The 25,480-nt window shown below is 38.7% G+C and overlaps 2 protein-coding genes across 4 annotated transcripts in view; one reads left to right on the forward strand and one right to left on the reverse strand.

The window, feature by feature from the left end:
* Positions 1-777: 777 nt before the first annotated feature.
* LOC117924463 (mediator of RNA polymerase II transcription subunit 20a-like) lies at positions 778-4,947 on the reverse strand. Of its 3 annotated transcripts, XM_034843068.1 has the most exons (6): positions 4,837-4,947; positions 4,598-4,740; positions 4,335-4,516; positions 4,018-4,107; positions 1,084-1,351; positions 778-1,003 (listed from the first exon to the last, which is right to left on the reverse strand). In XM_034843068.1, exons 1-5 carry the CDS (start codon positions 4,848-4,850, stop codon positions 1,109-1,111), a joined length of 672 nt encoding a protein of 223 aa, XP_034698959.1. In that variant the 5' UTR covers positions 4,851-4,947; the 3' UTR covers positions 778-1,003; positions 1,084-1,108. The 3 variants fall into 3 exon arrangements, with proteins under 3 accessions (XP_034698959.1, XP_034698961.1, XP_034698958.1); XM_034843070.1 differs by having other exon boundaries at positions 778-1,351; positions 4,335-4,513; XM_034843067.1 differs by having other exon boundaries at positions 778-1,351.
* Positions 4,948-5,350: 403 nt separating this feature from the next.
* The window catches only part of LOC117925258 (protein CTR9 homolog), a 38,914-nt gene continuing 18,784 nt past the window's right edge, over positions 5,351-25,480 (forward strand). The window contains exons 1-17 of the mRNA XM_034844216.1: positions 5,351-5,621; positions 5,871-5,937; positions 6,029-6,223; positions 6,848-6,948; positions 7,479-7,532; positions 7,736-7,852; positions 7,969-8,032; positions 8,180-8,394; positions 13,950-14,034; positions 14,204-14,304; positions 14,421-14,513; positions 16,598-16,666; positions 17,474-17,566; positions 17,803-18,069; positions 20,441-20,521; positions 20,612-20,770; positions 21,322-21,417. Coding sequence (XP_034700107.1) covers positions 5,481-5,621; positions 5,871-5,937; positions 6,029-6,223; positions 6,848-6,948; positions 7,479-7,532; positions 7,736-7,852; positions 7,969-8,032; positions 8,180-8,394; positions 13,950-14,034; positions 14,204-14,304; positions 14,421-14,513; positions 16,598-16,666; positions 17,474-17,566; positions 17,803-18,069; positions 20,441-20,521; positions 20,612-20,770; positions 21,322-21,417 — 1,998 coding nt within the window. The 5' untranslated portion in view covers positions 5,351-5,480. The remainder of the gene's footprint in view (positions 5,622-5,870; positions 5,938-6,028; positions 6,224-6,847; positions 6,949-7,478; positions 7,533-7,735; positions 7,853-7,968; positions 8,033-8,179; positions 8,395-13,949; positions 14,035-14,203; positions 14,305-14,420; positions 14,514-16,597; positions 16,667-17,473; positions 17,567-17,802; positions 18,070-20,440; positions 20,522-20,611; positions 20,771-21,321; positions 21,418-25,480) is intronic.

A 25,480-nucleotide genomic window follows, 5' to 3' on the forward strand; every position in this document is an offset into this window, starting at 1 on the left:
ATTTTAATTTATATAAGAAATTAGGTTTAATAACAAATCTCTAAAGGTTGAAAAAAGAAAGAAAATATATCTTTTTTCCATTCAGATAAAAATAAAAAACATCTTTAAGACCAAATTATGTTTAAAAAACAAGTTCTAAAAATAATTGAAATGCTAAAAAAAACAAAAATTGTATAAAAGAACAAACAAACTAATTCTACGAATGCTCAAAATTTTTTAAAAATATGGTTTTCAAAAACTTATTAAATGCATATTTCATGTTTAATAATTGTTTTTAAAAACAAATTTTTATTATTTTAAAAAAAATATATGTTTGACTATTGGATATATATATATATATATATATATATATATATATTATTTTTTTTAAAAAAAAATAGAACATTTGTAAATAATATTTTTTTTGTTATTTTCACAAATTTTATAATCATTGTTTTAAAAAAATAATTATAAAAATATAAATAATGATTAAAAATAAAATACTAAATATAAAAATTACTTTTAAAATATATTTAAAAATATGAAAAATAGGTTAAAATATTTTAAATTTTCAAACATACATTTGTTCAACAAAACATTAAAAAATAATTTTCAAAATTATTATTAAAAACTAATTTTTAAAATTATTTTGTTACCAAACAAAACCCCAAAGAAAACGTTTCAAGCATTAACAAGCTGATGTAGCCCTTTTTAAATCAGTTCCAAGCATAGTGTCATGTTTTTTCCTCAAAAATCAGTGTAATGTTTCTTCTCTAATATGACATGGGCAAAAGATGGTAATAGAAGTAATTTTTGTTTTTTTGGGTTCTGTCTCTTTTCCTTATCGTACTAAGAAATAGAAGCACAGATGGTAATACTTTCCATCATCCAAACAAAACAGAAGTAGGAAATTTTGGCTTTTACAACAAAGAGAGCCACCTTGGGCCTGCTGTAATCTCACATCTGTTTGGTTCTCTGAAATGTTGAGGCCACCCTGTTTTACTCATTCCCACCATGCTACCTTCTGGAATTGAAAAGTTACAGCTAGGAAAATTAGTCTCAAACAGAGTAGGATTCCAATAAACCAATGATACAAGCACATACAGAGAGTGAATTCTTTTCTAAGTAGCTAATTTCTCACTCCCTGAGCTGTTTGGACTGCCGAGATGAGTTGAGCCATGACAGTAGCATACTGAACAGCTGTGTGTTGCGAAGTGTAGTGGTCTGAGAGGCCAAACTCTGCAAAGTTTGGTTCTATATGCATAAAATGACCTGGTAATGACCTTTTCGACATGGCTTCTTGCCATATTTCAACAAACCCATCCAAGATTTGCCGGGACTTTTCCATTGAAGAAAGGGGCAGATACTCCACCTGCAAAAGGACCCAGTAATTCAAAATATGGAGATTCACAGCCAACCAATCTCAAATTTTTGTGTGAGAAGTTCAGCAACTACTGCACCACAAGAAGTGCAATGCAGCTAATGGATGATTCTTTACAGGAAAATACTCAGTTAATTGAATGAGCAGCAAAAATCTAGGGTTTGTTTGTTAACTATACTTGAAAACAGTTTCTGTTCTTTTGAATAGATAACTATATTCTAACTAAGAAAGCATGTTTGGCAAACTTTTGACAGAACTTGCCCTGAAAACATGTTCTTTTTCGAACAATTTTGAGGTGTTTTTATTTGGCTTTTCTAGAATTTTCTAAGCAACAATTGAAAAGATCGAAAATACTTTGAGAACTTTTGAATGGCATATAAATATATAGTACCTTTATGGAAAATAAGCCGAAAAAACTGTTTTTCATATTTGAGTTCTGGAACATAATTTTGTTTCCGAAAACAATTGAGATCTATTCTTAAAAGCTGTTTCTGAAAATGTTGCGAAACAAGCCATTATTCTAGTTCTCTATAATAAGTGCAATTGAGAAATTACTAAAACTCCAAATAGATGATAGGGTTTCTGAAAAATAGATTCTACTCTAGTGAAAAATACTTAAATATTTTGTCCAGAAGAACCAAGCAGTCTTTGCCAAATGTAAGTTTGTAATCAATATGCACATAGTCCAATGGGTCTCCTTAAATTGAAATGATGCAAAATGGAAGTAGATCAATAAAGAGAAAATGCCTCTCAGCCCCCATGCTCATTTTCTCCTTTTATTTCTTTTTCATTTGCTTGTTGTTTTGGGGTGGGGTTAGGGTCACATCCACTGGCGGGTCAACTTCAGTTGCAGCCCAATTTCCACAAATTGTTCTAGACCAGACAGTCCTATATTTTGGTTCTATTACAAAAATAGTAGCGCTGTTTGAGTTTCTTAGCTGACTTCTTGGGGGAGGAATACCTTACCAAATTGAAGTCACTCGGAAGAACTCAGAGCATGTTCTCACCTCTTTTTTAACCCTATTCAATCCACAAAGCATTCTATCAAAATTAGCTTTCTGGTTGTACATCCTTGAGAGCATCCAAGAAAAACCATCCTCCTCACCATGCCACAATCCCCTAAAACGATCCAAACAATGTGTTCCTACTTCCATTTTGTAACTATATTGACTTTCTATTGGCAGAGAAAATACTCAACAGCTGCTCTTCTGACTGGGTCATTAAGGTCCCAGACATTCAAGAGAGGGTTTGAAGCTTCCCAAGGAAACCCAGTCCCACCTAGCCTAAAATTCACCCACAAGGCCTTCAACTGACCCACTCAAGAATTCAGTTTAACCTTTAATCTTTTCAAACTTGCATCATTTTCAGAACCAATAGCAAGTCTAACAGTCTTCTCCAGTGAAACAAGACACCCTCATTGGTAAAATGATTTGATTAGAAGTGGTTTTCTATCTATAATCATATTGAACACAAAATTTTGCTTGTAGTATTCATTTCACAAAACAGCAATCCATTTTCTATATGATGCATACTTCAAGCCACTCCAGAGCAGTAAAACCGCATTTACACGTTAACACCCCCAGTTGTTTCGACTAAATCAACTCCATCATACTGTGATCAACGGATATCCAAAACCTTTTACATTAGTCAACAGTTTTAGCAAGAAAATTCAAATTTACAGATCAATAACATACTTTGGAGGATGAGAATGTATTAAATGCTTCAAATAGAATCTAAATCTATATTTGGATTCAGTAAGATAATAAGAAAAGGGAAAAAAATACTTTAAAAAATCATTTTCTTATGTTTGATTTACCATAGAAAATATGAAAGAAGATCAATATAATTAAAATTAATTTATAAACTATGTATTTTCAAATTATTTAATTTTTATATAGAAGAGGGGAAAATAAGTTAAATAAGTTTGAAGAATAATGTAAAAATAATTTATTGACTTTTAAATCTATTTTTTGTTTTCCTTCAATTTTTCCTCTTTATTTTCTCTCCTATTTTCCCTCAAATTTTTCCAAGAAACAATCATAGGGTAAATGTTTTCTATACTCAAACTTTGGTGACAATTAAATAGAAGAGCACAAAATTAAATTTCTTTTCAGCTTCTTGCACTGAAGCAGAGACAAAACAAAACATATGAAGGTTCAAACAGAAATTTCAAAAACAAGAAATTTGTAGAAACCTGAAACTAAAGACTGATACTGAGGTTGCTGAGCAGTCTGCATCTGAAAAGGAGCAAAGCATCAATTGCAAGAAAGAGCTCAAACCAGTGATGAAAATTTGATAATGAGAAGAAGAAGAAGAGTGTGCTCCAATACACCATCCAGAGCTCTCTCTTGCAGGTGGTGTTTCAATCCTCTTTGGTTTCAAAGTGCTCAGCAACCTTGGTCACAGTGTTATGTTTCAGATTACGGATAAGCTTCGAATCTATCTATATATATCAAAACCTTCAAAACATTGATCAACCATTTCAGAAAAAATACAACTGCGATAAAATAGCATGAGGCCATATGGTATGATATTGAAAAGCAACATCCTCAGTGAAGGGATTGTCTCCAAACAATGTCATGATTGACTACTACTATGATCATTGCAAAAGATATCTGAATTTTACCCAAATAGGAATCTAATTTTTAGTTAAGTACCTCAAAAACTATTCCCCTCAAATTCTCAGAGGCGCTTGGAGCAACTTTACCAACTCGTAATTGGAAGTCACCGAGTTGATACTGAAATCCCTGCATAAACAGAGCACAAACACAATACAGAATCAATATTAGAATAAAAAAGGAGGAAGAAGAAGAAGCGCATGAGCTAAAACATATGATCTTAATTCTATTTCAATTCCCGCATACTCAAAATCAATTCGAACTATTATCAACACGGACCTGAACAAAAAAACACTCGCGTACACACACATTCAAATTTCAAATACTTCTTGAGCTGGAGATATGGGTAAGCAAACCTCGAAAGTAAGCGACACCCTCGATTTATAAGATTGCAATTTCTCCATTATCATCTGAATTGATGAATCAGCTTCGAGCACTATCTTCTGGCTGCGAATTATAAAGTAGTACCGGTTGGGCTGTTCCGGGAGCGAAATCCCAAGAAAATCACGGGGGTATTCTGCAGGAACTGCCTGATCTGCTGCGCGATACAATTGAAAACACATTAAATTAAGGGGAAAAAAACAGATGATTGAATGTGAAACTAGGGTTTCGGAGTGACCTCGAAACATGGGTTTGTAGAAAGTGAGAGTAGCCTTCCACCTTCCTTCTTTGACGCCATTGATGCTCTCGACGCACTGTGAAACTTCGTTGATCATTTGACTGTTGACCGTTGTTCCCGCATTGGGTTGCCAATGAAAAACCCTAGAGAGAGAGATTTTCCAATTGACGGTAAGTTAACTACATTCCGATTGAGAAAATAAGAACCCTAATTTGAATGGATTAGGGTTTTGTGTTTACCATTTGAGAGGCATCGTGAACAAGATAGGCGACAGTGCAGCTGTGCCAACCTGCTCAGGAGTTGTGTCGACTGGGAATGAAAAAACGGCATGGTTCTGTTGTATCACATCTTTTGTTACTTGGATGAGCTGTGACCATTTTTCGAGTAAAAATTAAGAAATTTAAGAATATAGAAATTTCAATATAAATTTATTATTATTTCCTTTAAAAGACAATCAAATAAAAATTCATCATTTTTCATGGTCTTTTATTTACCAAGTCAAATAAGATGAATGAAAAAAAAAATTTGGTTGGTATTTTTTATATGAAAATATTTATATTTATTTAATAAAATTATTTAATTTCTATGCAAAAAAAATTTAGAAAAATAAATGAGAAGTTTTAGAAATGGTGATGAGACAACTAAAAAAACCTCAATCACTATAAATCAATTGGCTTTTCTTATTTATGTTTTTTATTTTTTTAAAAAATATATAGATTATTATTATTATTTTTGTAGTGGCTCAAGGCCAATGACTACTCTCTCGTCAGCTTCCGCTTCATCGTAACTTCGTACGTTTTTTCTCCCTCGCTGCGAAAACAAGCCTAGGGTTTAAGTGTAGACAGCTGACGGACTTCCGCCGGAACCCTAGTCGCCGGAAACAATGGCATCCGTCTACATTCCAGTTCAGAACTCCGAGGAGGAGGTCCGAGTCGCTCTCGACCAGCTCCCTAGGGACGCCTCCGACATTCTAGATATCCTCAAAGCCGAGCAAGCCCCTCTCGATCTCTGGCTCATCATCGCGGTCTGCACTCTTTCTGTTTACCTCGTCAAGATTGCAACTTAGTTTGAATTTGAAACTGAGTTATAGTTTGAATCTGAACTCGAGAAGAGAAACAGCAGGCGAAGGGTGCGAAGGAAAAAGACTTTCGCGTTCTTTGGTTTGCTTTTCTCAGTTCTTTCCAGTAATCAAACGGAGAGGGATGGTTGGAATTTTATTCTCATTTTTTGTTTTTGTTTTTCTTGGCTGGTGATTCGATTGGTACTGATGCAGAGGGAGTACTTCAAGCAAGGGAAAATCGATCAGTTTCGCCAGATTTTGGAGGAAGGATCCAGTCCTGGTATCTATTCTGCACCAATCTGGTGTTTTGATAACGACGTTGGGTAGTGCGTGGTATCAATTTGAATGTGTTTGGCATTTGCTTGTTTCAGAGATCGATGAATACTATGCTGATGTGAGATACGAGAGAATTGCTATTTTAAATGCTTTAGGGGCCTATTACAGCTATCTTGGAAAAATTGAAACAAAGCAAAGAGAAAAGGAGGAACATTTTATCTTGGCAACGCAGTACTACAACAAAGCTTCGAGAATTGACATGCACGAGCCTTCTACTTGGGTTGGGAAAGGTAATCACGATTCAGATAATCTCTATGGTGTTGTATGTTGAATTTATATGGATGTCCTAATTCCTGAACTCTTACAGGCACCTAAGGTGAGGTCCTTCATGCCTCTTATACTAATTATCCTTTTCCTGGATCACTTATACCCTAGAAAGGAGAGATTAAGATGGATATTGCCCATAGAAGAAGCTGAATCAATGGTGGAATTAATGGTGAAACCCAACACCCTTGATTCAAAAGTATCTTAAAACTGCAAGGAAGGATAAAAGGAAGTGCTGCATTTATAAATTTCACGCTTCTAGTCCATTCTATTGTAATTCAAACTTCAAAAACAACAATCCCTACTATGACTCAGAATCTTATTTCATATGAAAGAAAAAAAAATGTAAACATTGTGTAGAAGTGATTTATTTTATTTTTAACAAAAGACAACATAATTAGATGCCTTCAAATTTGATAGCAGGGTGGCAAGCCATTTCTCTTTGTAAGCATGGGTGGGGATTCTAAACATTCAGGGACATGGTTGCAATCATCATGCTACCATATAATATTACCAAAGTAAAAGCATGCATATGCTTTAGTTTATGCACTGTAATAATATTCAACCCTTCAATGTATGGTTACTGGCAGGTCAACTTTTACTGGCTAAGGGTGATGTAGAACAGGCCTTTGCTGCATTTAAGATAGTATTGGATGGAGATCGAGATAATGTTCCTGCTCTTCTTGGCCAGGTACTCTCATTCATGTGCTTGTTTGCGAACAAAATATTTATGCTTGTTCTTAGGCATGACACTGATATGTAGAAAGTTTGCTCTTTCCTGAAATGTAAATTTGTAATGGTAATTTTCTGTAGCGAGTGGAGTTGCTAGTGCCCATGCCATCTGAATTTCACTCCTTTTGTAGTTTCTATCTCTTTGTTTTGCATCTCCTGCTTGCCTTTTTGTTATTATTAATGATTTTTTTACTCAAAAAAGGAAACTCCTTCAATCCCCTTTAACTTTTCACTTTAAATGTTTCAATAATGTGCGTTGACTCTTTTCAGCAGAGTGAAGCATATGCTTACTTTTTGGGGGGCGATTTTTTTTTTTTTTCACTCTTCAGCTCATTTTCTCTTCTATGACTTTATTATTTTTTAATTATCTGTTGCTTATTGGCACGAAATTATCATTTTTTAATTATCTATGACTTATTGGCATGAAACATTTCTTCCCTCTAAACATTTTGCTCCTTGCAGTAATTAACTAGCCCTCAATTTCCACAGGCATGTGTTGAGTTTAATCGTGGACGCTACTCTGATTCCTTGGATTTGTATAAGGTGTGTTAATGTTCATTCTCTTATTGTTTGTATTTAAAAAGTGATGCTTACATTCTCAGCCTGTGGCTTTTGTCCAAGTATAAATTGGTTAGGGGCTTTGCAAGGCCCCTGCTTGGCATAATATATTGTAGTAGCTCTAGATATGATCTTGTTGTGAACACAAACTTGATATTGCTACTAACTTTGGATTTAACTTTGTTAAGAGGGCCTTGCAAGTGTATCCTGATTGTCCTGCAGCTGTAAGAGTTGGCATAGGTCTCTGTTGCTACAAATTGGGTCAATTTGAAAAAGCTCGGAAGGCATTTCAGCGTGTTTTGCAGGTAAGTGAACTAGTAACCAGTTTTTTATGCGTTGCTGATATAGTGATCTACTTCACATGCTCCAGCATTTTCACTAATGCCATCTTCTCTATGCTTCACGGATTTTATAATTGTAGTTAGATCCAGAAAATGTTGAGGCTCTTGTGGCACTTGGAATTATGGATTTGCATACAAATGATGGTGGGTTATGGAAGCCTATAATTTTTTTCCCCTTATGATGAATACTTTGTAGTTTGTAAGGTTTAGTTTTTAATTTATTTGCATATTTATCATTTTGAGCTGAATTTTGTGAACTTGTCTTCTTATTTGTGTGTTACAAATGCACAGCCTCTGGAATTAGGAAAGGAATGGAAAAAATGCAACGGGCTTTTGAGATATACCCTTACTGTGCAATGGCCTTGAATTATCTAGCCAACCACTTTTTCTTCACTGGTCAACATTTTCTAGTCGAGCAACTGACTGAGACTGCACTGGCTGTAACCAATCATGGACCAACAAAGTCCCATTCTTATTACAATTTGGCACGATCTTACCACAGCAAGGTTTGAGGCATCATCTTTTTTGTCTTCATGGCAATCTAGTAAAGTGTGTTCTTTATACTATTTGATCACCCAAAAAATGCAAGAAAATGAATGTGTAATTTTTTTCCTTGGTTTGCTAAAAAAAAAGAGAGAATGAACTAGAATAACCTCTTTCTGTCTCTCTCTCCTTGGATTTGATTTCACTTAAAGATGATAAAGAAACAAAGGAGAAAGAGATGGGAAATTAAAGACAGTTTCGGAGACAGTTCCATGTTCTTGCAGTACTGAAACACATTCATTTGTCACCTTCTTACAGGTGAAAACCGCTATACTTAGGCCATGGTCTCCTTAAACTACAAGTTTTTGTGACAATCACATCTGCACCACCCTACCTCCTCTGAGGGGTCATATCTGATAAAACTAACCTTCTGTGACGGTTTATCCCTGTTGAATATAATGTATTTATAGTGTATAACCTTTCCTTGTTAATATAGGATACATATATGGTAGTTAGGACTCCTAGCCTTGTATATATATATATTTCTCAATTGTAAGTAGATTATTACATTAATGAGAATTAAGGTCTTTCTTCTTTCTCTCTCTCAACATGGTATCAGAGCCAAGGAAGAAAACCTAATTCTTTCCTGTTTCCCGTGTCATCAACTCCGGGAAACCTTCCGGTGACCGTGTTTCATTCCGGTCACCTTCCCCATCTCCCAATACTTTCCGGTCATTCGGATCGTCGACAGAAACTACTCACCGCCGGCGAATTTTTCCGGCGAACTTTTCCGGCGACGTATTTTTCCGACACCGACCATACCAGAAGGAGCGCCTGGAGGAGATCTACAACTTTTGTGAAGGCACCGGCACCAAAAAAGCATCCACGCGCCGCCCACGCGCACGTTTCCGTCCAGCGGCTGCATCTCACGCGCCGGCGCGTGAGGGCGCGTGAGGGATTTTCCGGCGACGCGCCTCCTCCAGCAGCCTCGCCTGACGCCGACCAGCCTCCCTACCTCCCTACCTCCCTGGTTCTCCCATTCGAGCCCTGCACGTACCTCTTTTGGGGATTTTTGTCTCCGTCGGCCCTCCAAACAGTCTTTCCGGCGAAGCTCCGACTACTTTTTCTCCACTCCAATCCTTGCACGTGCCTTGGGAAGTGTTCTTCTACCTTTCTGGTGGTACCACGCCGCGATCTGAGGCCGTCTCCCTTTTTTCGGTGGTGCCACGCCGCAATCTGAAGCCGTATTAGGGCTCTCTTCGATCCAAACATACTTCATTCTCCAGATAAGTAGATATGACTACTAAAAATTCCATTTTTTCCGCTGTTATATCTGGATCTCCTATGATTACTTCGGAGAAATTGGTTGGCAGTGACAATTATCTTTCCTGGTCTGCCTCTATTGAACTTTGGTTTATGGGTCAAGGATATGAGGATCACTTGATTACACAGGAGGCAGATATCCCTGAGGTTGACCGCGTACAGTGGAGGAAGATAGATGCACAGTTATGTAGTGTATTATGGCAATCGGTTGATCCCAAGATTCTTCTTCATCTTCGGGCCTACAAAACTTGTTTTAAATTTTGGACTCAGGCCAAAGGATTATATACGAATGATATCCAGCGTCTTTATAAGGTGGCTTCTGCTATTGTCCATCTCAGCCAACAGGACTTGGATCTATCTACTTATATTGGCCAGATTGCCTCTCTTAAGGAGGAGTTCTTGACTGTGATGCCTCTTACTCCTGATGTTGGGGCTCAACAAACACAGCTTGACAAGTTCTTCATGGTTCTTACTCCTATTGGCCTCCGTCCGGATCTTGAGCCTGTTCGCGATCAGATTCTTGGTAGTTCATCAGTTCCGTCCTTGGATGATGTGTTTGCTCGCCTCCTCCGTATCTCCTCCACTCAGACTTTGCCATTTGATAGCACTTCAGATTCTTCTGTGTTAGTTTCTCAAACTAACTCTCGAGGAGGCCGTAGTGGTACCCGAGGTAGAGGTCAACGTCCTCATTGCACCTATTGCAATAAACTTGGCCACACTCGCGATCGTTGCTATCAGTTACATGGACGACCTCCTCGCACTGCCCATGTGGCCCAGTCCTCTGATTCTCCGCTGCCTCAAGCTCCGAGCTCTTCCGCATCTCAGGCTTCTGTTGCCTCTGTTGCCCAGCCTGGTAATGCTTCTGCCTGCCTTACCCACACATCTTCTCTTGGACCCTGGATTCTAGATTCTGGAGCTTCTGATCACTTATCTGGTAATAAGGATCTTTTCTCCTCTATTACTACTACCTCTGCTTTACCTAATGTTACCTTAGCTAATGGTTCTCAAACTGTGGCTAAAGGTATTGGTTTGGCCCTTCCTCTGCCTTCTCTACCTCTCACTTCTGTCCTTTATACTCCTGAATGTCCTTTTAATCTTATTTCCATCAGCAAAATCACTCGTACTCTTAATTGCTCTATTACCTTTTCTGATAAATTTGTGACCTTGCAGGACCGGAGTACGGGGAAGACGATTGGCATAGGACGTGAGTCTCAAGGCCTCTATCACCTCACCTCGGATTCATCTCCTGCAGTTTGCATTTCCACTGATGTTCCTCTCCTTATTCACAATCGTCTGGGCCACCCTAGTCTCTCCAAGTTCCAGAAGATGGTCCCTCGTTTTTCCACTTTATCGTCGCTTCCGTGTGAGTCATGTCAGCTTGGGAAACATACTCGTGTCTCGTTCCCAAAGCGTTTGAATAATCGGGCAAAGTCTCCTTTTGAGCTTGTCCACACTGATGTTTGGGGTCCTTGTCGGACTGCGTCTACTTTAGGATTTCAGTATTTTGTCACTTTCATTGATGATTATTCTCGATGTACTTGGTTATTTTTAATGAAAAATCGAGCTGAGTTATTCTCTATTTTCCAGAAATTTTATGCTGAAATCCAAACCCAGTTCAATATTTCTATTTGTGTGTTACGCAGTGACGATGCCAGGGAATATTTTTCAGCCCCATTTACTTCGTTTATGTCTCATCATGGGATTCTTCATCAGTCTTCTTGTGCTCATACTCCTCAACAAAATGGGGTAGCTGAACGCAAGAATCGACATCTTGTTGAGACAGCTCGTACTCTCCTCCTCCATAGCAATGTTCCTTTTCGTTTTTGGGGGGACGCTGTTCTTACCGCTTGTTATTTGATTAATCGTATGCCCTCCTCTGTCTTACATGATCAGATTCCTCACTCCCTTCTCTTCCCTGACCAACCACTTTATTTCCTTCCTCCTCGTGTCTTTGGTTGTACTTGCTTTGTTCATATTCTCACTCCTGGACAGGACAAGCTTTCCGCCAAAGCCATGAAGTGTCTCTTCTTGGGATACTCCAGACTTCAGAAGGGTTACCCATCCAGGCTGGCGACAGGCAATGGTGGATGAAATGGCTGCTCTGCACTCTAATGGCACTTGGGATCTTGTTGTTTTACCCTCGGGTAAATCTACCGTTGGCTGTCGTTGGGTCTACGCAGTTAAGGTTGGTCCTGATGGTCAGGTTGATCGCCTTAAGGCCCGCTTAGTTGCTAAAGGCTATACTCAGGTTTATGGTTCTGATTATGGTGACACATTCTCTCCGGTTGCCAAGATTGCTTCTGTCCGTCTGCTTCTCTCCATGGCTGCCATGTGTTCTTGGCCTCTTTATCAATTGCATATTAAAAATGCCTTCCTTCATGGTGATCTTGCCGAGAAAGTTTATATGGAGCAACCTCCTGGTTTTGTTGCTCAGGGGGAGTCTGGTTTAGTATGCAGGTTACGCCGTTCTTTATATGGCTTGAAACAATCTCCTCGAGCATGGTTTAGCCGTTTTAGTTCTGTTGTTCAAGAGTTTGGCATGCTTCGCAGTACAGCAGACCATTCAGTTTTCTATCATCATAACTCTTTGAGGCAGTGTATTTATCTGGTTGTTTATGTGGACGACATCGTCATTACAGGCAGTGATCAGGATGGTATTCAGAAACTAAAGCAACACCTTTTTACCCACTTTCAGACCAAAGACTTGGGGAAACTCAAGTATTTCTTGGGAATTGAGATAGCTCAATCCAGTTCTGCTGTGGTCCTTTCCCAAAGGAAGTATGCTTTAGACATCCTGGAAGAAACTGGTATGTTAGACTGTAAACCGGTAGACACACCTATGGATCCGAATGTCAAACTTGTACCAGGACAGGGGGAGCCTTTAGGAGACCCCGGGAGATATCGACGGCTCGTAGGTAAATTGAACTATCTCACCATTACTCGTCCAGACATTTCTTTTCCTGTGAGTGTTGTTAGTCAATTCCTACAGTCACCATGTGATAGCCATTGGGATGCTGTAATCCGCATTCTTCGATATATCAAAAGTACACCAGGCCAAGGTGTGTTGTACGAGAACAGAGGTCATACTCAGGTTGTTGGTTACACAGATGCAGATTGGGCTGGCTCACCCACAGATAGACGTTCCACTTCAGGGTACTGTGTTTTTATTGGAGGTAATCTAATATCTTGGAAGAGTAAGAAACAAGATGTAGTGGCCAGATCTAGCGCTGAAGCTGAGTATCGAGCTATGGCTTTGGCAACATGTGAACTCATATGGTTGAGACATCTTCTTCGAGAGTTGAGATTTGGAAAGGATGAACAGATGAAACTCATATGTGATAACCAGGCCGCATTACATATTGCATCCAATCCAGTCTTTCATGAAAGGACCAAACATATTGAAGTTGACTGTCATTTCATTAGAGAGAAGATCGCATCAGGATGTGTTGCTACAAGTTTTGTTAATTCAAATGATCAACTAGCTGACATCTTCACTAAATCTCTCAGAGGTCCTAGGATTAAATATATTTGTAACAAGCTTGGTGCATATGACGTATATGCTCCAGCTTGAGGGGGAGTGTTGAATATAATGTATTTATAGTGTATAACCTTTCCTTGTTAATATAGGATACATATATGGTAGTTAGGACTCCTAGCCTTGTATATATATATATTTCTCAATTGTAAGTAGATTATTACATTAATGAGAATTAAGGTCTTTCTTCTTTCTCTCTCTCAACAATCCCAATTTCCTTTGGCAGCCTAACATTCATAGATATTGTTTCCTTATGGTGATCTATCCATCTAATTTCTTCATGGTCTCATTTTGTGTATCTCTTTTGGAGTGTGCTATAATGTTCATAGATTCCTCTTTGACCTTGATGGGCTTTGTAGATTGGTTGAACTCCATTTAATGGGAGAGAGGTTGTTTTCAGTTCACTTTATTTCTTTTTGCTTGCCTGTTAGCGCTCTTTGTATACATTGTGTAAACTTTGGTGCACCCTTTTTCAGGTGCTTCTAATGCATAATCTTGTTTTGCCTATCAAAAAAGATATTCTTTTCAGCAAATTCTGATATTGCTGTTTGTTCCTCCTCTTTCTTTGCTGACTTTTTTTTATTTTTTTGTTTCCTTCTGTTTTTCCCTTTTATTGAAGGTGTTAAGTATTTCTTAATTAATTAATCACGTTCATGTTATTTTATTGGTTTTGGTCTTTTATAGAGTGATGGTAATAATTATGTTTTTTCTTGACTGCAGGGGGACTATGAAAAAGCTGGGCTTTACTACATGGCATCTGTCAAAGAAAGCAATAAGCCTCATGACTTTGTGTTACCATACTATGGTCAGTGATTATATTGATTTTTCTAAAATTGTTTAGCTTGGCTCTGTTATTCTCATCTGGGATGTATTTGAAATTATTATGATGTGTCTTCATGTTTTTTATTTTATTTTAAGATCCATTTTCTCTCAAATAACCATTTATCTATATGATTTCATTTATTTTATATCAGGTCTGGGCCAAGTACAACTGAAGTTGGGAGATTTTAGAAGTTCTCTTTCAAACTTTGAAAAGGTCTTGGAAGTTTACCCCGAAAATTGTGAGGCTTTGAAAGTAAGTAGAGCTGAAGTAGAAGGATGCTACTATGGTTTTACTAATTAATTTGTTTTAGTTTTGGAACTTTGTCCATTTCCTTTCCATTTAGTTGATTTTTCTCTTTTCCAAGATAGGCTCTTGGTCACATATATGTTCAGCTTGGGCAGACAGAGAAAGCTCAGGAGTATTTGAGGAAAGCTACAAAAATTGACCCACGTGATGCCCAGGTAATTGTTTGTTCTTGAATGGTATGATTTCTGAGAAAATATGATTGTGGCCTTGATGCATATTCCTCTATGGGGCATTAAAAGATGAAATTACTTTCTAACGTAGATTGACCCAGCTGGTGCACAGGCCATCGGAAATCAATCCTTTTCATATTCATGATCTGGTTTCTGAGCAAAGATGAATGTTTAAAAAATGTGCATCAGAACGGAGTTGATGTTGTGGATGCATCTGGGATTTGCTCTTAAGCAATAATCTATGTTTTTTTGTTTCCTCTTCCTAGTAAGAAGTGAACCCTAGGTTTATGCGACCTTCCTGCTGCCTTTACCACCATGTTAGGATGGCTTTGGCACAAGACCACATTTGTGAAAATGATTCCAGTATTTTATGTTTTATCAATCCTTTTCATATCCATGATTATTAAGCTAAGTCAGATGTCTTAAAAACGTCCATTAGAAAGGAGCTGATGTTGTGGATGCTTCTGGCAGAGGGATTTGCTCTTCACCAATTTTCTAGCTTTTTTTTCCTTTCTTCTTCTTTAGTAAGAATTGAACCCTAGGCTCATACCACCTTCTTGGTGCCTTTACCACTTGTTAGGTTGGCTTTGGCACAAGATTGCATTTGTGAAAATGATTTCTATATTTCATTTAAAAAAAAAAATTAAAATGTCTATTTGGTCCCTTGCCTTACAAAAAGTTCTCTTTAATGAAAACTAAAGGAATCATATACTACTTGAAAACCAAAAAAAAATTGATTATTTGATAGTATTTTTGAAACAAGTCAGTGAAATAATTATAGAGAGCTCCAATTGTTTCAAGTTAGAATGTAAAGATAGACAAAAAATTTTAATAATAAGTATGGCATTTCTTTTAATTTGTGATTTTATAATACAAATTGCCTGTATTTTTTCTATAAGAGATTGTATTAAAGAGCAAAAAGCGCATGAGAGTGTACCGGGGGCATACAATGAGCTAGAAAAACAAAAACAAAAGAACAGGAGGGAAAACAAAAACAGCTCCCACCCTCAAGAAGGACCTGACCAATCTACACAATCAACTAAGGACAAACCATTCCCATGAAGGTACACCCAAATCCACAAAGCAATTTTGCAAAGGAAAGAGCTTTTAAGACTTTGATCTGACATCTCCGCATCTTCAAACACTCTTTGGTTTCTTTCCTTCTAAATAGTCCAAAATATACATAAAGGGGTCGCTCTTCGAGCCTTCCTACGCCTTCTTCCCACAGGAAAACTTAGCCATCCTAGGAGGGTGTCCTGAACTGAGCCAGAAATAATCCATTGGATCCTAAATAAAGAGAACACCAACTGCCATAAGACCCTTGCTTTAACACAATGAAGAAGGAAGAGGTCAATGGTTTCCGACTCCTCTTTACAAAGCGCACGCCTGTTGACCAGCGACCAACCTCTTCTTTGAAGCTGGTCCAAAGTCAACACCTTCCCCCAACAAGCTTCCCAAGCAAAAAACCTCACTTTAGAGGGAACCCAAGGATTCCAGATGATCTTTACTGGAAAATGCCTGCATTTTGTTCTTTTGGGCATGAAAAATACTTTACCTTTAGCCTTGGCACCATATAATATTTTCTGCTCTATACCTTTATATTCAGCAAGGAATTGTTTGATCTAAGGCTAAAAAATTTATTCCTTAACAATTTCTAAGTGTGGGTCAGGGTGTACATAGGAGGACGGTATACGCACATGATTGATTTCATAGATTGGCTGGGTTGCGGTTAAGGGAGTAATTTTTGTTCCCTCTTTTTTATTTTTTGCTTGGTGCTCTTTGTATACAACCTGTGTACTCTTGTGTGCTTTTTGGCGTTTTTATTAAAACAATCTCTTATAAAAAAAATGATGCTTCCAGTTGCATGCTCCAGCATGGAGTTATTTGACATGAGAATTTTTTGACCATTTGCTTGGATGACGTAGCATATGTTTTCCGCGCACTTTATTTTTAAACTGGGAATTACAATTACATGACTCACCAATTTGCATAGTTTTATCAAATATATGACTGTTGTTCACTGGCAAGCTACTGCTTATACTTTCTTTATTCATTTAACTGTGAAGCAGGCTTTTCTAGATCTGGGAGAGTTGCTAATTACATCTGATACTGGAGCTGCTCTAGATGCCTTCAAAACTGTGAGGGCTTGCTATGTTTCACCCTTCTCTGGATGGTTAACATTGTTTTCATAACATCAAACTGAACTCTGTCTTATTGGGAAATTTGATCTCAATCTATATCTCTGCAATCGAGTCTTAGTAGACTTTGTTCAAGACGCCCACCTCTTCCAATGGAATCGTATTGAAATATGTGTTGTGTTTGCTTGCACACCTTGCCTGTTTGTATCTCATTTCTTTTCATTACACTTTTATACTTTTAATCGATTTTCCTATGGGTTTTTCATTTGGGCCAAAATCCTCTTCTCTTGCCCTCCCTATCCCATAGAAAATTTTTATAAAAACACTCAAATTTTTTTTTACCCAGTGCTTAGTTATTTCTGGGAATTCTAAGAATCATAAAAAATTAGGACCTCCATGCTATATATTTTTCTCAATTATTTACTTAGAATGCCATTCATCTTGATTGAATGCATTTTATGGCTTTGAAGCTGTAAAAGTTTCTGGATAATTGCTTTGTATCTGTATATTGAGTGCATACATTGGATTCTTTTCTCTAGGCTTGCCCTTGCCCTTTTACATCAGCCAAAAATAAAATTCCACATCACATCTTGGATGGTGATGCTTGCTGTTCCACATTAATTTTATCACTATATTTTAATCTAGAAAAAGCTTAACCTTCTTCCCTTTTCCTTATAAATTATTTGATAGGCATTATAGTTTTGAATGACATGCTTTAATTTCACTTCTATTGGCTCTTTTTTTTTTGTTTTCTTTCCCTTTATAAAATTCTTGAATTTTTAGTAATTCAGAAATATGTTGTCATAGGCACGTGGTCTTCTGAAGAAGGGGGGTGAAGAAGTACCAATAGAACTACTGAACAATATTGGGGTTCTCTATTTTGAACGGGGAGAATTTGAGGTCAGTACAGTTAACCAGGATTTTTTTTCTTTTCTTATTTTTAGTGTAAGCACTGCCAATTGTGTGGAAGATCTATATGCTCTGTTGCCTGAAATTTTCTTTGTCTATTTAGTTTTCAGGAAACTGTGATTCTTTGAATGTAGCATTACATATTACTTCTATGAGCATAATTTAGAATTTATAATATTTTGGTGGAAAATATTTTTAATGTCTTTTTTTTTTTTTTTTTTTTCCAGCTTGCTGAACAAACTTTCAAGGAGGCTGTTGGTGATGGTATATGGCTTTCTTTTATTGATGATAAAGCATATTCATATGCTAATGATGCTAGGACATCTATGCATCATTTCAAGGATATGCAATTATTTCATCAACTTGAGGAAGATGGTCATTTTGGGGAACTACCTTGGAATAAAGTCACTGTACTGTTTAACCTGGCTAGACTACTTGAGCAGTTAAATAACACAAAAACTGCAAGCATATTGTACCGCTTAATCTTGTTTAAGGTATCCATATGCAATTTTTAACTGAAGCAATCTTTCACTGATATTCCTAGATACTAGTAATGCTAAATGTATTATTCACAGTGGGACGCATGCTTCCTTCATCGTGTTAGCAAAAGTTGAGGTGTGGCATGTGGAAAATGAGGAAGGCCTAGTTCTCAATTAACTTAGATATGTAAATATAACCATGGAATGAGAAAATGAAGGCTCCTTTTTTTCTTTTTTTCTTGGGGGAGGGGGTTGTTGGGGATGGTTTGCATGGGGAAGTTTGGACCCAGCGCTTTCAAAGCAAATTTCAGAGACAAACTTTCTCTTAATAAAAATTTGAGAAATTTTGGTAGATTTTCTTTGAGGAGGATTACTAATCTCTAAATATCTTTTACTTCATTAGATTATAATTGGGATGTTCTTTAGTCTGCTAAAAGGTGGAAGGCAGATGGTGATTAAGAGTACTTTATCTAGTTTGCCCATTTACTTTATGTCCCTATTTGTTATCCCCAAAAGAATGGTGGCTAGATTGGAAAAAATTCAAGGAGATTTCCTGTGGGGAGGAGGGGAGTTGGAGAAAAAGCTTCATTTGGTTAATTGGTCGATTTGGTGTTTGAAGAAGCAAAATGAGGGTTTGGGTTTTAGAAGTCTTCCTTTCTTTAATAAGGCATTTTTGGGTAAATGGTCTTGGAGATTTGTGAAGGAAAGGAACCCTCTTTGGAAATGGATAATTGTTGGTAAGTATAGGATTCAGGAGGGGGAGTGGTGCACAAAGGAGGTGAGAGGGAGGTATGGTGTAGGAATATGGAAGACAATTAGAAATGGTAGGGAGGCCTTCAAAGATAAAGCAAGGCTTCAAGTTGGTTTAGGGAATTGGGTAAAATTCTGAAAAAATAGATGGTGTGGTGATATGTCATTGAGGAATGAGTTCCCGGGTCTTTATGCTATAACTTCTTTTTAAGGCTGCCTGGGTGGTAGATGTTTGGGATGAGGGTAGTTGGGGACCAAGGTTTATTAGACAATTCAATGATTGGGAGTTAGATGAGGTAGATGCCTTATTCGGGAGGTTGCATAACTACTCCATCGTTTCGGGTACTTTTGATGCCATGGTTTGGTTGGAGACTAAGGGTGGTGATTTTTCAGTTCGGTCCTTTTACTCCTCTCTGTCAAGTAGGAGAGCAAAGCCTTTCCCGTATAGTACAGTGTGGAACTCTTAGCCCCTGTTAGAGCTGACTTTTTTGCTTGGGAGTCAACTTGGGTTAAGATTTTGAGATAGGATCAACTTAGAAGAAGGGGATGGAGGATGTCAAACAGGTGCTACATGTGCAAGGTTGAAAAGGAAATGGGAGATCATTCACTTTTGCATTGTCCGAAAGCAAGTACATTGTGGCAGTTGGTTTGCGCTCTTGTTCATATTCAATGAGTGATGCATTCTTTTGTGAGGGGGGGGGTGCTTCTAAGTTGGAATGGTGTCCCGGTTGGCAGAAAAGAGGAAAAAGGCTTGGAAAGTTGCTCCCCTATGCATTTTTTGGTCCATATGAAGGGAATGAAATAGGAGAACTTTTGAGGATAGGAAGTGCCTAGATTAAACTTTTAAAAGTTTTTTTTTGTATTTATTTTGGGATTGGGTTAGAGCATACATGGGGGATATAGCATTACTTCTTTGATAGATTTTGTGGAGTGGTTAGGTTCCCCGTAGGGTGCAGTTGTATTATTTCCCTTAGTGGTTTTTTGTATATGTACACGTTGTGTATACCTTTTTATTATTTCAATACCTGTTTTACTTATCCAAAAAAAAAAGAAAAAAAACTGGGATGTTCTTTAGATATGCGTGCCTGTTATGTTCCTTGTATTGGTGAATACATATTTTTGAAATGGTTTCTTATTGTCATCCATCAATGCATTCACTATAAACTTTGCCCCTTTTTAAACACAAAGTTGAATATATCTCAATCCTAGTTGAATTACAAAAATAATATAAACTTTGCCTCTTTTCAAACTGTAATTTATTTCACTCGCATTTTGAGTCTTGAAAATTTTCCTATTTATAAATTTGGTAATACGATTTTTTGTAAATTTTATGCTCAATGTTTTATGGGTTGAATATGCATATTTTTATAAAAAAATTTCTGATGTTTCATTGTTTGGTCCATATTTTTCACATTGACTGCTTAACATTTTTGTCAGCCTGTTTATTCTTTTGTCAATAACATCAAATTTCTATTTATCAATTTGATAAATGATGTGTTGTAACTGCTGTTAAATATTTTGTGCTCTGAATATGCATGGTTTTTTTTACAACTTTTCTCAAGTTTCATGATCTGGTTCATGTTTATTCATACTGGCTGCTTGATATTTTTGCTGACCTTGCTACCTTTTATTGCAGTTTCCTGATTATATAGATGCTTATCTGCGGCTTGCTGCAATTGCAAAAGCTCGAAATAACATTCAATTGAGCATTGAGCTGGTTGTTATTGGCCCTGTAGCATTCCCATATCTGATATTCTTTAGATGCATACATACATGTATTGCTTATAATGTGATATTTATGTCATAGGTTGGTGATGCCCTGAAGGTGAATGATAAGGGCCCAAATTCATTATGTATGCTTGGTGACTTGGAGCTTAAAAATGATGACTGGGTTAAGGCGAAAGAGACCTTCCGCTCTGCCAGTGATGCAACTGATGGGAAGGATTCGTATGCCACTCTCTCTTTGGTGCGTGTATATTACTGCTTTTTTCTTGTGGCTCTTTTAATTTTATTTAAGTCTTCGTTTATAAAAAAATAAAAAAAATAAAAATTCAAAATGTGCATGAGTGCATGCATGACTCTCACCCATGTTGATTGAGAGTTGTGGAGAGTCCATGGTTGTGGTGGGTAGTTCAGTGTGGTAGTTAAGGGGTGCTATGATTTTATCACATTTCTTTAGTTTAAGTTGCAAAGAAGTGGATAGTTCTTTTTGGTAATTGAATGCTGGTAAGATGAAAGAGGTCCGTCTCTGCTTAAATATATTGCATAAATAAGATATCGTGGCATTGTTTCACAAAGTGGTGGCTTTTAGTGTTACCAAAGGTATTGTTGAAGATGGATTACTAGCAATTTAGTTTTGCATATCTGTATCTCTTGTGGTTTTGGTAGACAGTACATTTATCATTATTGGTTTTTTTTGTTGTTGGTGGCTTTGTTTTCGTGATCACTATCATCATTAGCAAATTTTTATTATATAATATTATAGGCTTCTCATATGCATGTTTTGGCATTGGTAAGGGTAACTGGAATTACTTTGCGGCAATTCGCTCTGAGAAAAGAGCTCCCAAGTTGGAAGCTACTCATTTGGAGAAAGCCAAGGAACTCTACACAAGAGTATGTTTTATCCTTTCTTGTAAGCTTTATTTTTTGTTGTCTTTTCCTTTAATTACGTGGCTTTTCTAGTTTTTTTTATTGAATTTACATAGTCAATGAGAGCATTTTTGGTGCATTATTTGATAAGAAACAATGATTTATTGTATTGAAATATTAAGTTCAAAAAACAATGAGCAATCCTTTCAAGAAGTACCCAATCCTCTATAGAAAGAAAGATAAAAAAGATGGATAAGTGTATGATAGTCCAAAAAGTCAAATATAAGTACAATTCACAAAAAAAAAAATGTACAATTCACAAAGGTATAAAATCTCCTACAAAAAAACCGATCTGATGATAAGCATACAGTGACAGCGAGAGAGGAAAAATGGGAGAGAGAGAGAGAGCGAGAGAGGAAGAGAGAGAGTGCAAAGGCGAGTGCGATGGTGAGGAGGGGGAGGAGAGCTCGGCGCTGCGAAGCAGAAGGAAGGAATGCAGCTTCATAGTGGAATCCAAGGCGTTCGAGGTTATTGTGGATGATAGAAAAGGAAAAATCCAAGTCCTCATTGTGGAGAAGAAGGGAGGGGTTTCGTCATGGGTCCGATTGGGATCGGACAGCCTAGGGTTCTTCTTAGAAGGGTTGAATCTCTGTATCAAGGATGAGAAAGAAGCAAGATGGGGAAGGGAATGGAAGGAGCAGGGGAGAATGTACTCTATGACACGAGGGATAAACAAAGCGGGGGGGTTTATACGGCTAGGGGTCTCCGATCTAGAGAGGAAGCGGTTCTGCATCTTCATCCCAAGAGGTAGAAGGGATAAAAGGGGGTGGATGACCATGGCAGAGAAGCTTAATCAGATGGTAGGCCTTCTTGGAAGAAAACCAGCAAACCGGGAAGGTAAGGATATGGAGAAGGCTGTTGGGGGAAGATCGTATGCAACAATAGCAAAACGATCACTGTCGGGTAACCCAAACGCAATCGTAGTGAAGGTGAAAAGGGAGGAATCAATAGGATTGTTAAAGAATTTGGAACACTGTGTTGTGGCGAGTTGGAAAGATTACTCAGGGGGAGAAGATGATCTTGAGAAGTTGGGGCAGCTTTGGGCAAAATCGTGGGAGCTTAAAGGTAGCCTAGGTTTGGCTAAGTTGGAAAAGGAAAGAGCTCTGCTGGATTTTGAAGATTTGGAAAAGGCTAGACGTGTTGTCTCCTCTGGGAATCGCGAGATGGAAGGAGTCCAGGTAGGGCTGGATTTTTGGAGTCCTAGGAGTGGATGTTGGGCAGAGGAGGAAGAGAGAAAGGAAATTTGGGTGAGATTAGTTGGGCTCCCAGTCTCGCTATGGAGTCCAGAGATTCTGAAGAGAGTGGGGGATGAATGTGGCGGTTTTATCACAGTCGACGAACAGACGAAAACGATGGGCGAGCTCCAGTGGGCCAGAATCTTGGTGAGAGTGAGAGGAGAAGCTAGACCGAGTGTCCTGGAAGTTGAAGCGGAGGAGGAGGTCTACGCTGTGTCCTTATGGTGGGAATGTCGTCCGGTGTTAAGGAGGAAGCGCAGACAAGAAGCTGGTTGTCATAGCAGTGAGGTTAGGGGTGAGGAGGTCTCACGCGCGGAGCAGTGAGTGACGAAGGAGTGGGTGAGCGCGAGGCTTGAGACTTTGAACCCGTCAGATGAAGGGACGGGTGAGCAGGGGGTCGGGTCGGGTCGTGGCCAGTGCAGTTAGAAGCCTGACAACCCGGACTTGGGCTCCAATTGGTAAAAAGCATTTTTTAAGCCCAATTGCGAGCCCAAAGGAGCCAAGAAGGGTTGGTGGGCCTAGTCTGAAGAGCGGAGTCATGGGCTTGAAGATGAAAGGTGTGGTGCAAGTGAGATTAGCCCAGAAGCAGGCCCGTCGTATAGGATTGATGAGGTGGGCTATTCTACTATAGGCCCAGATTCGCCAAAAGCCCGATTGTCAAATAAAAGCCCAAATTACTCAAAGGGATGTCCCCAACAGCCCGATCTAGATGGAAAGCTAAGGGAGGGCCCAACTTCCTCAGCAGCCCAATACCAAAATAACCTTCAGAAGACGGGCTTACTGCTGACGGGTCTCGCCTCAGGTAATCCTCATGAGCCAGAGCCTTTTGTTGCGCGGGAGACTGAGGATATGAGGAAGTTACATGGAGTGGCTAGGATATCAGAGGCGGATAAGGCGCTTGAAGAGGAATCAATGAGGTATGGAATGGGTTGTGTTCTTGGGGGAAAAGGGTTTTGGGGGCCTCTCATCTCAATTCTATTCTTTTTGATCGGACTCCGGGGGGGGGGGGGGGGGGAGTTTTTCGATCATTCTGGGGACTGGACTGAGGAAGTTCGGGCTGATAATACAATGTGGTTAACAATGTATGAGGCTTGTAATGAAAGGAGCAACGGATGTAAGGAATTGGGAGCAAATAAAAGTAGCAGTGACAAAGGCAGGAGGATGGTTGGGGTCGGAGACACATATGATGCCCAAGCAGAGAGAAGTGAGCCGGAGGGCAATTGGGAAGAGAGTGGTTTGGCGAAATTCAGCCAATTCTTGGGCTTCCCCACGGAGGGGTTGGAGAAGGAAATCTTGAATTTTCTAACCAAAATTAGAAAAAGATGGGAGAAAATTCATAGCAAAGAGTTACTGGAAAAATCTAAGTTTAAGAGGGAGTTAAAAAGACTGGAATGTTCCATAAATTATGAGGGGGGGATTAAACAGAAAGGCTCGGCATAGGGCAAAGGGCGCCAGATTGTGATTGTCCAATGAAGGTGAAAATTCTGAGTTGGAATGTGAGGGGAGCAAATGATAGCTCCAAAAGAAAAGTTATTAAGACGTTCATAAGGAATCAGAGGGTTGACTTAATCTGCATTCAGGAGACAAAAATTCAAGCTATGTCGGATAGCATTGCGAGAAGTATAGGCTTCGGGAGATTCTTAGATTGGAAAGCTGTGAATGCGGAGGGGGCTTCGGGAGGAATTCTTATATGCTGGGATAGAAGGTCTTTGGACATTCTAGATTGGGAAGAGGGTCAGTTTACGTTATCTTGCAGATTCCGGAACGTAGAAAATGGGGCTATCTGGATTTTTACGGGAGTGTATGGCCCGTTCTCCAAAGTGGAAAGGGATGCATTATGGGATGAGTTTGGGGCGATTAGAGGGTTGTGGGAAGACCCTTGGTGTTTAGGGGGGGATTTTAACATCACTTTGTTTCCGAGGGAAAGGAGTAGCCAGAGGAGAATGAATTTAGCAATGAGGAAATTTGCTGAAGTTGTGGGTGATCTTGGGCTGGTGGATCTTCCCCTTCAGGGGGGAGAATTTACCTGGAATGGGAGACAAAATAATCAGGCATGGGCAAGATTGGACAGGTTCCTTGTGTCTCCTAGCTGGATAGACCAATTAAGTGGGATTAATCAGTGTAGGCTGCCCCGTCCGGTATTCGATCATTTCCCAATCACGTTTGGGGGGGGGGTGGGAGGGAGGTGGGATAAAGACGAGGCCCGACTCCATTCAGATTTGAAAATATGTGGCTTAAGGTTGAGGGCTTCAAAGATCTTGTGCACAGCTGGTGGCAAGGAATTGAGGTTAGGGGCAGTGCTAGTTACAAATTGGCTACTAAGATGAAGGAAATCAAACAGAAATTGAAAGTTTGGGATAGAGAAGTCTTTGGAAAGCTGGAGAGCAACAAATCCTTAGCCTTGCAGCAGGTGGAATTCTGGGATAGGGAGGAAAGTGAAAGAATTCTGACTGTGGAGGAAACAGAGCTTAAGAAAGAGGCAAAGGAAAATTATAGAAAATGGGTGATTATGGAGGAAATTCACTACAAATAGCTCTTAAGGGAAATATGGCTGAAGGAGGGGGATAGAAACACGGGCTTCTTTCATCGCATGGCAAGCGCTCACCGTAGAAATAACTCTGTGGAGAGAATTAAGACCAATGGGGAATGGCTGCTAGAGGAGCAGGAAATCAGGGAAGGAATTGCTAATGCGTTTCAAAATTTGCTTTTAGAAGATATGGGGTGGAAGGCGGACATAGGGAGACTTCTGTTTGATCAGATCAACCAACAAGAGGCTGAGAACCTAGAGAGGC

Source organism: Vitis riparia, chromosome 11, assembly GCF_004353265.1.
Source record: "Vitis riparia cultivar Riparia Gloire de Montpellier isolate 1030 chromosome 11, EGFV_Vit.rip_1.0, whole genome shotgun sequence".
Lineage (NCBI taxonomy): Eukaryota > Viridiplantae > Streptophyta > Magnoliopsida > Vitales > Vitaceae > Vitis > Vitis riparia.

What these genes read in the sequence shown, in the direction of transcription:
- LOC117924463 (XM_034843068.1), bottom strand. An exon ending in CTACAAACCCATGTTTCGAG is followed by an intron (nt 4,517 to 4,597) that starts GTCACTCCGAAA and finishes TGTATCGCGCAG; the next exon opens with CAGATCAGGCAGTTCCTGCA. An exon ending in TGAGGGGAATAGTTTTTGAG is followed by an intron (nt 1,352 to 4,017) that starts GTACTTAACTAA and finishes GTCCTTTTGCAG; the next exon opens with GTGGAGTATCTGCCCCTTTC.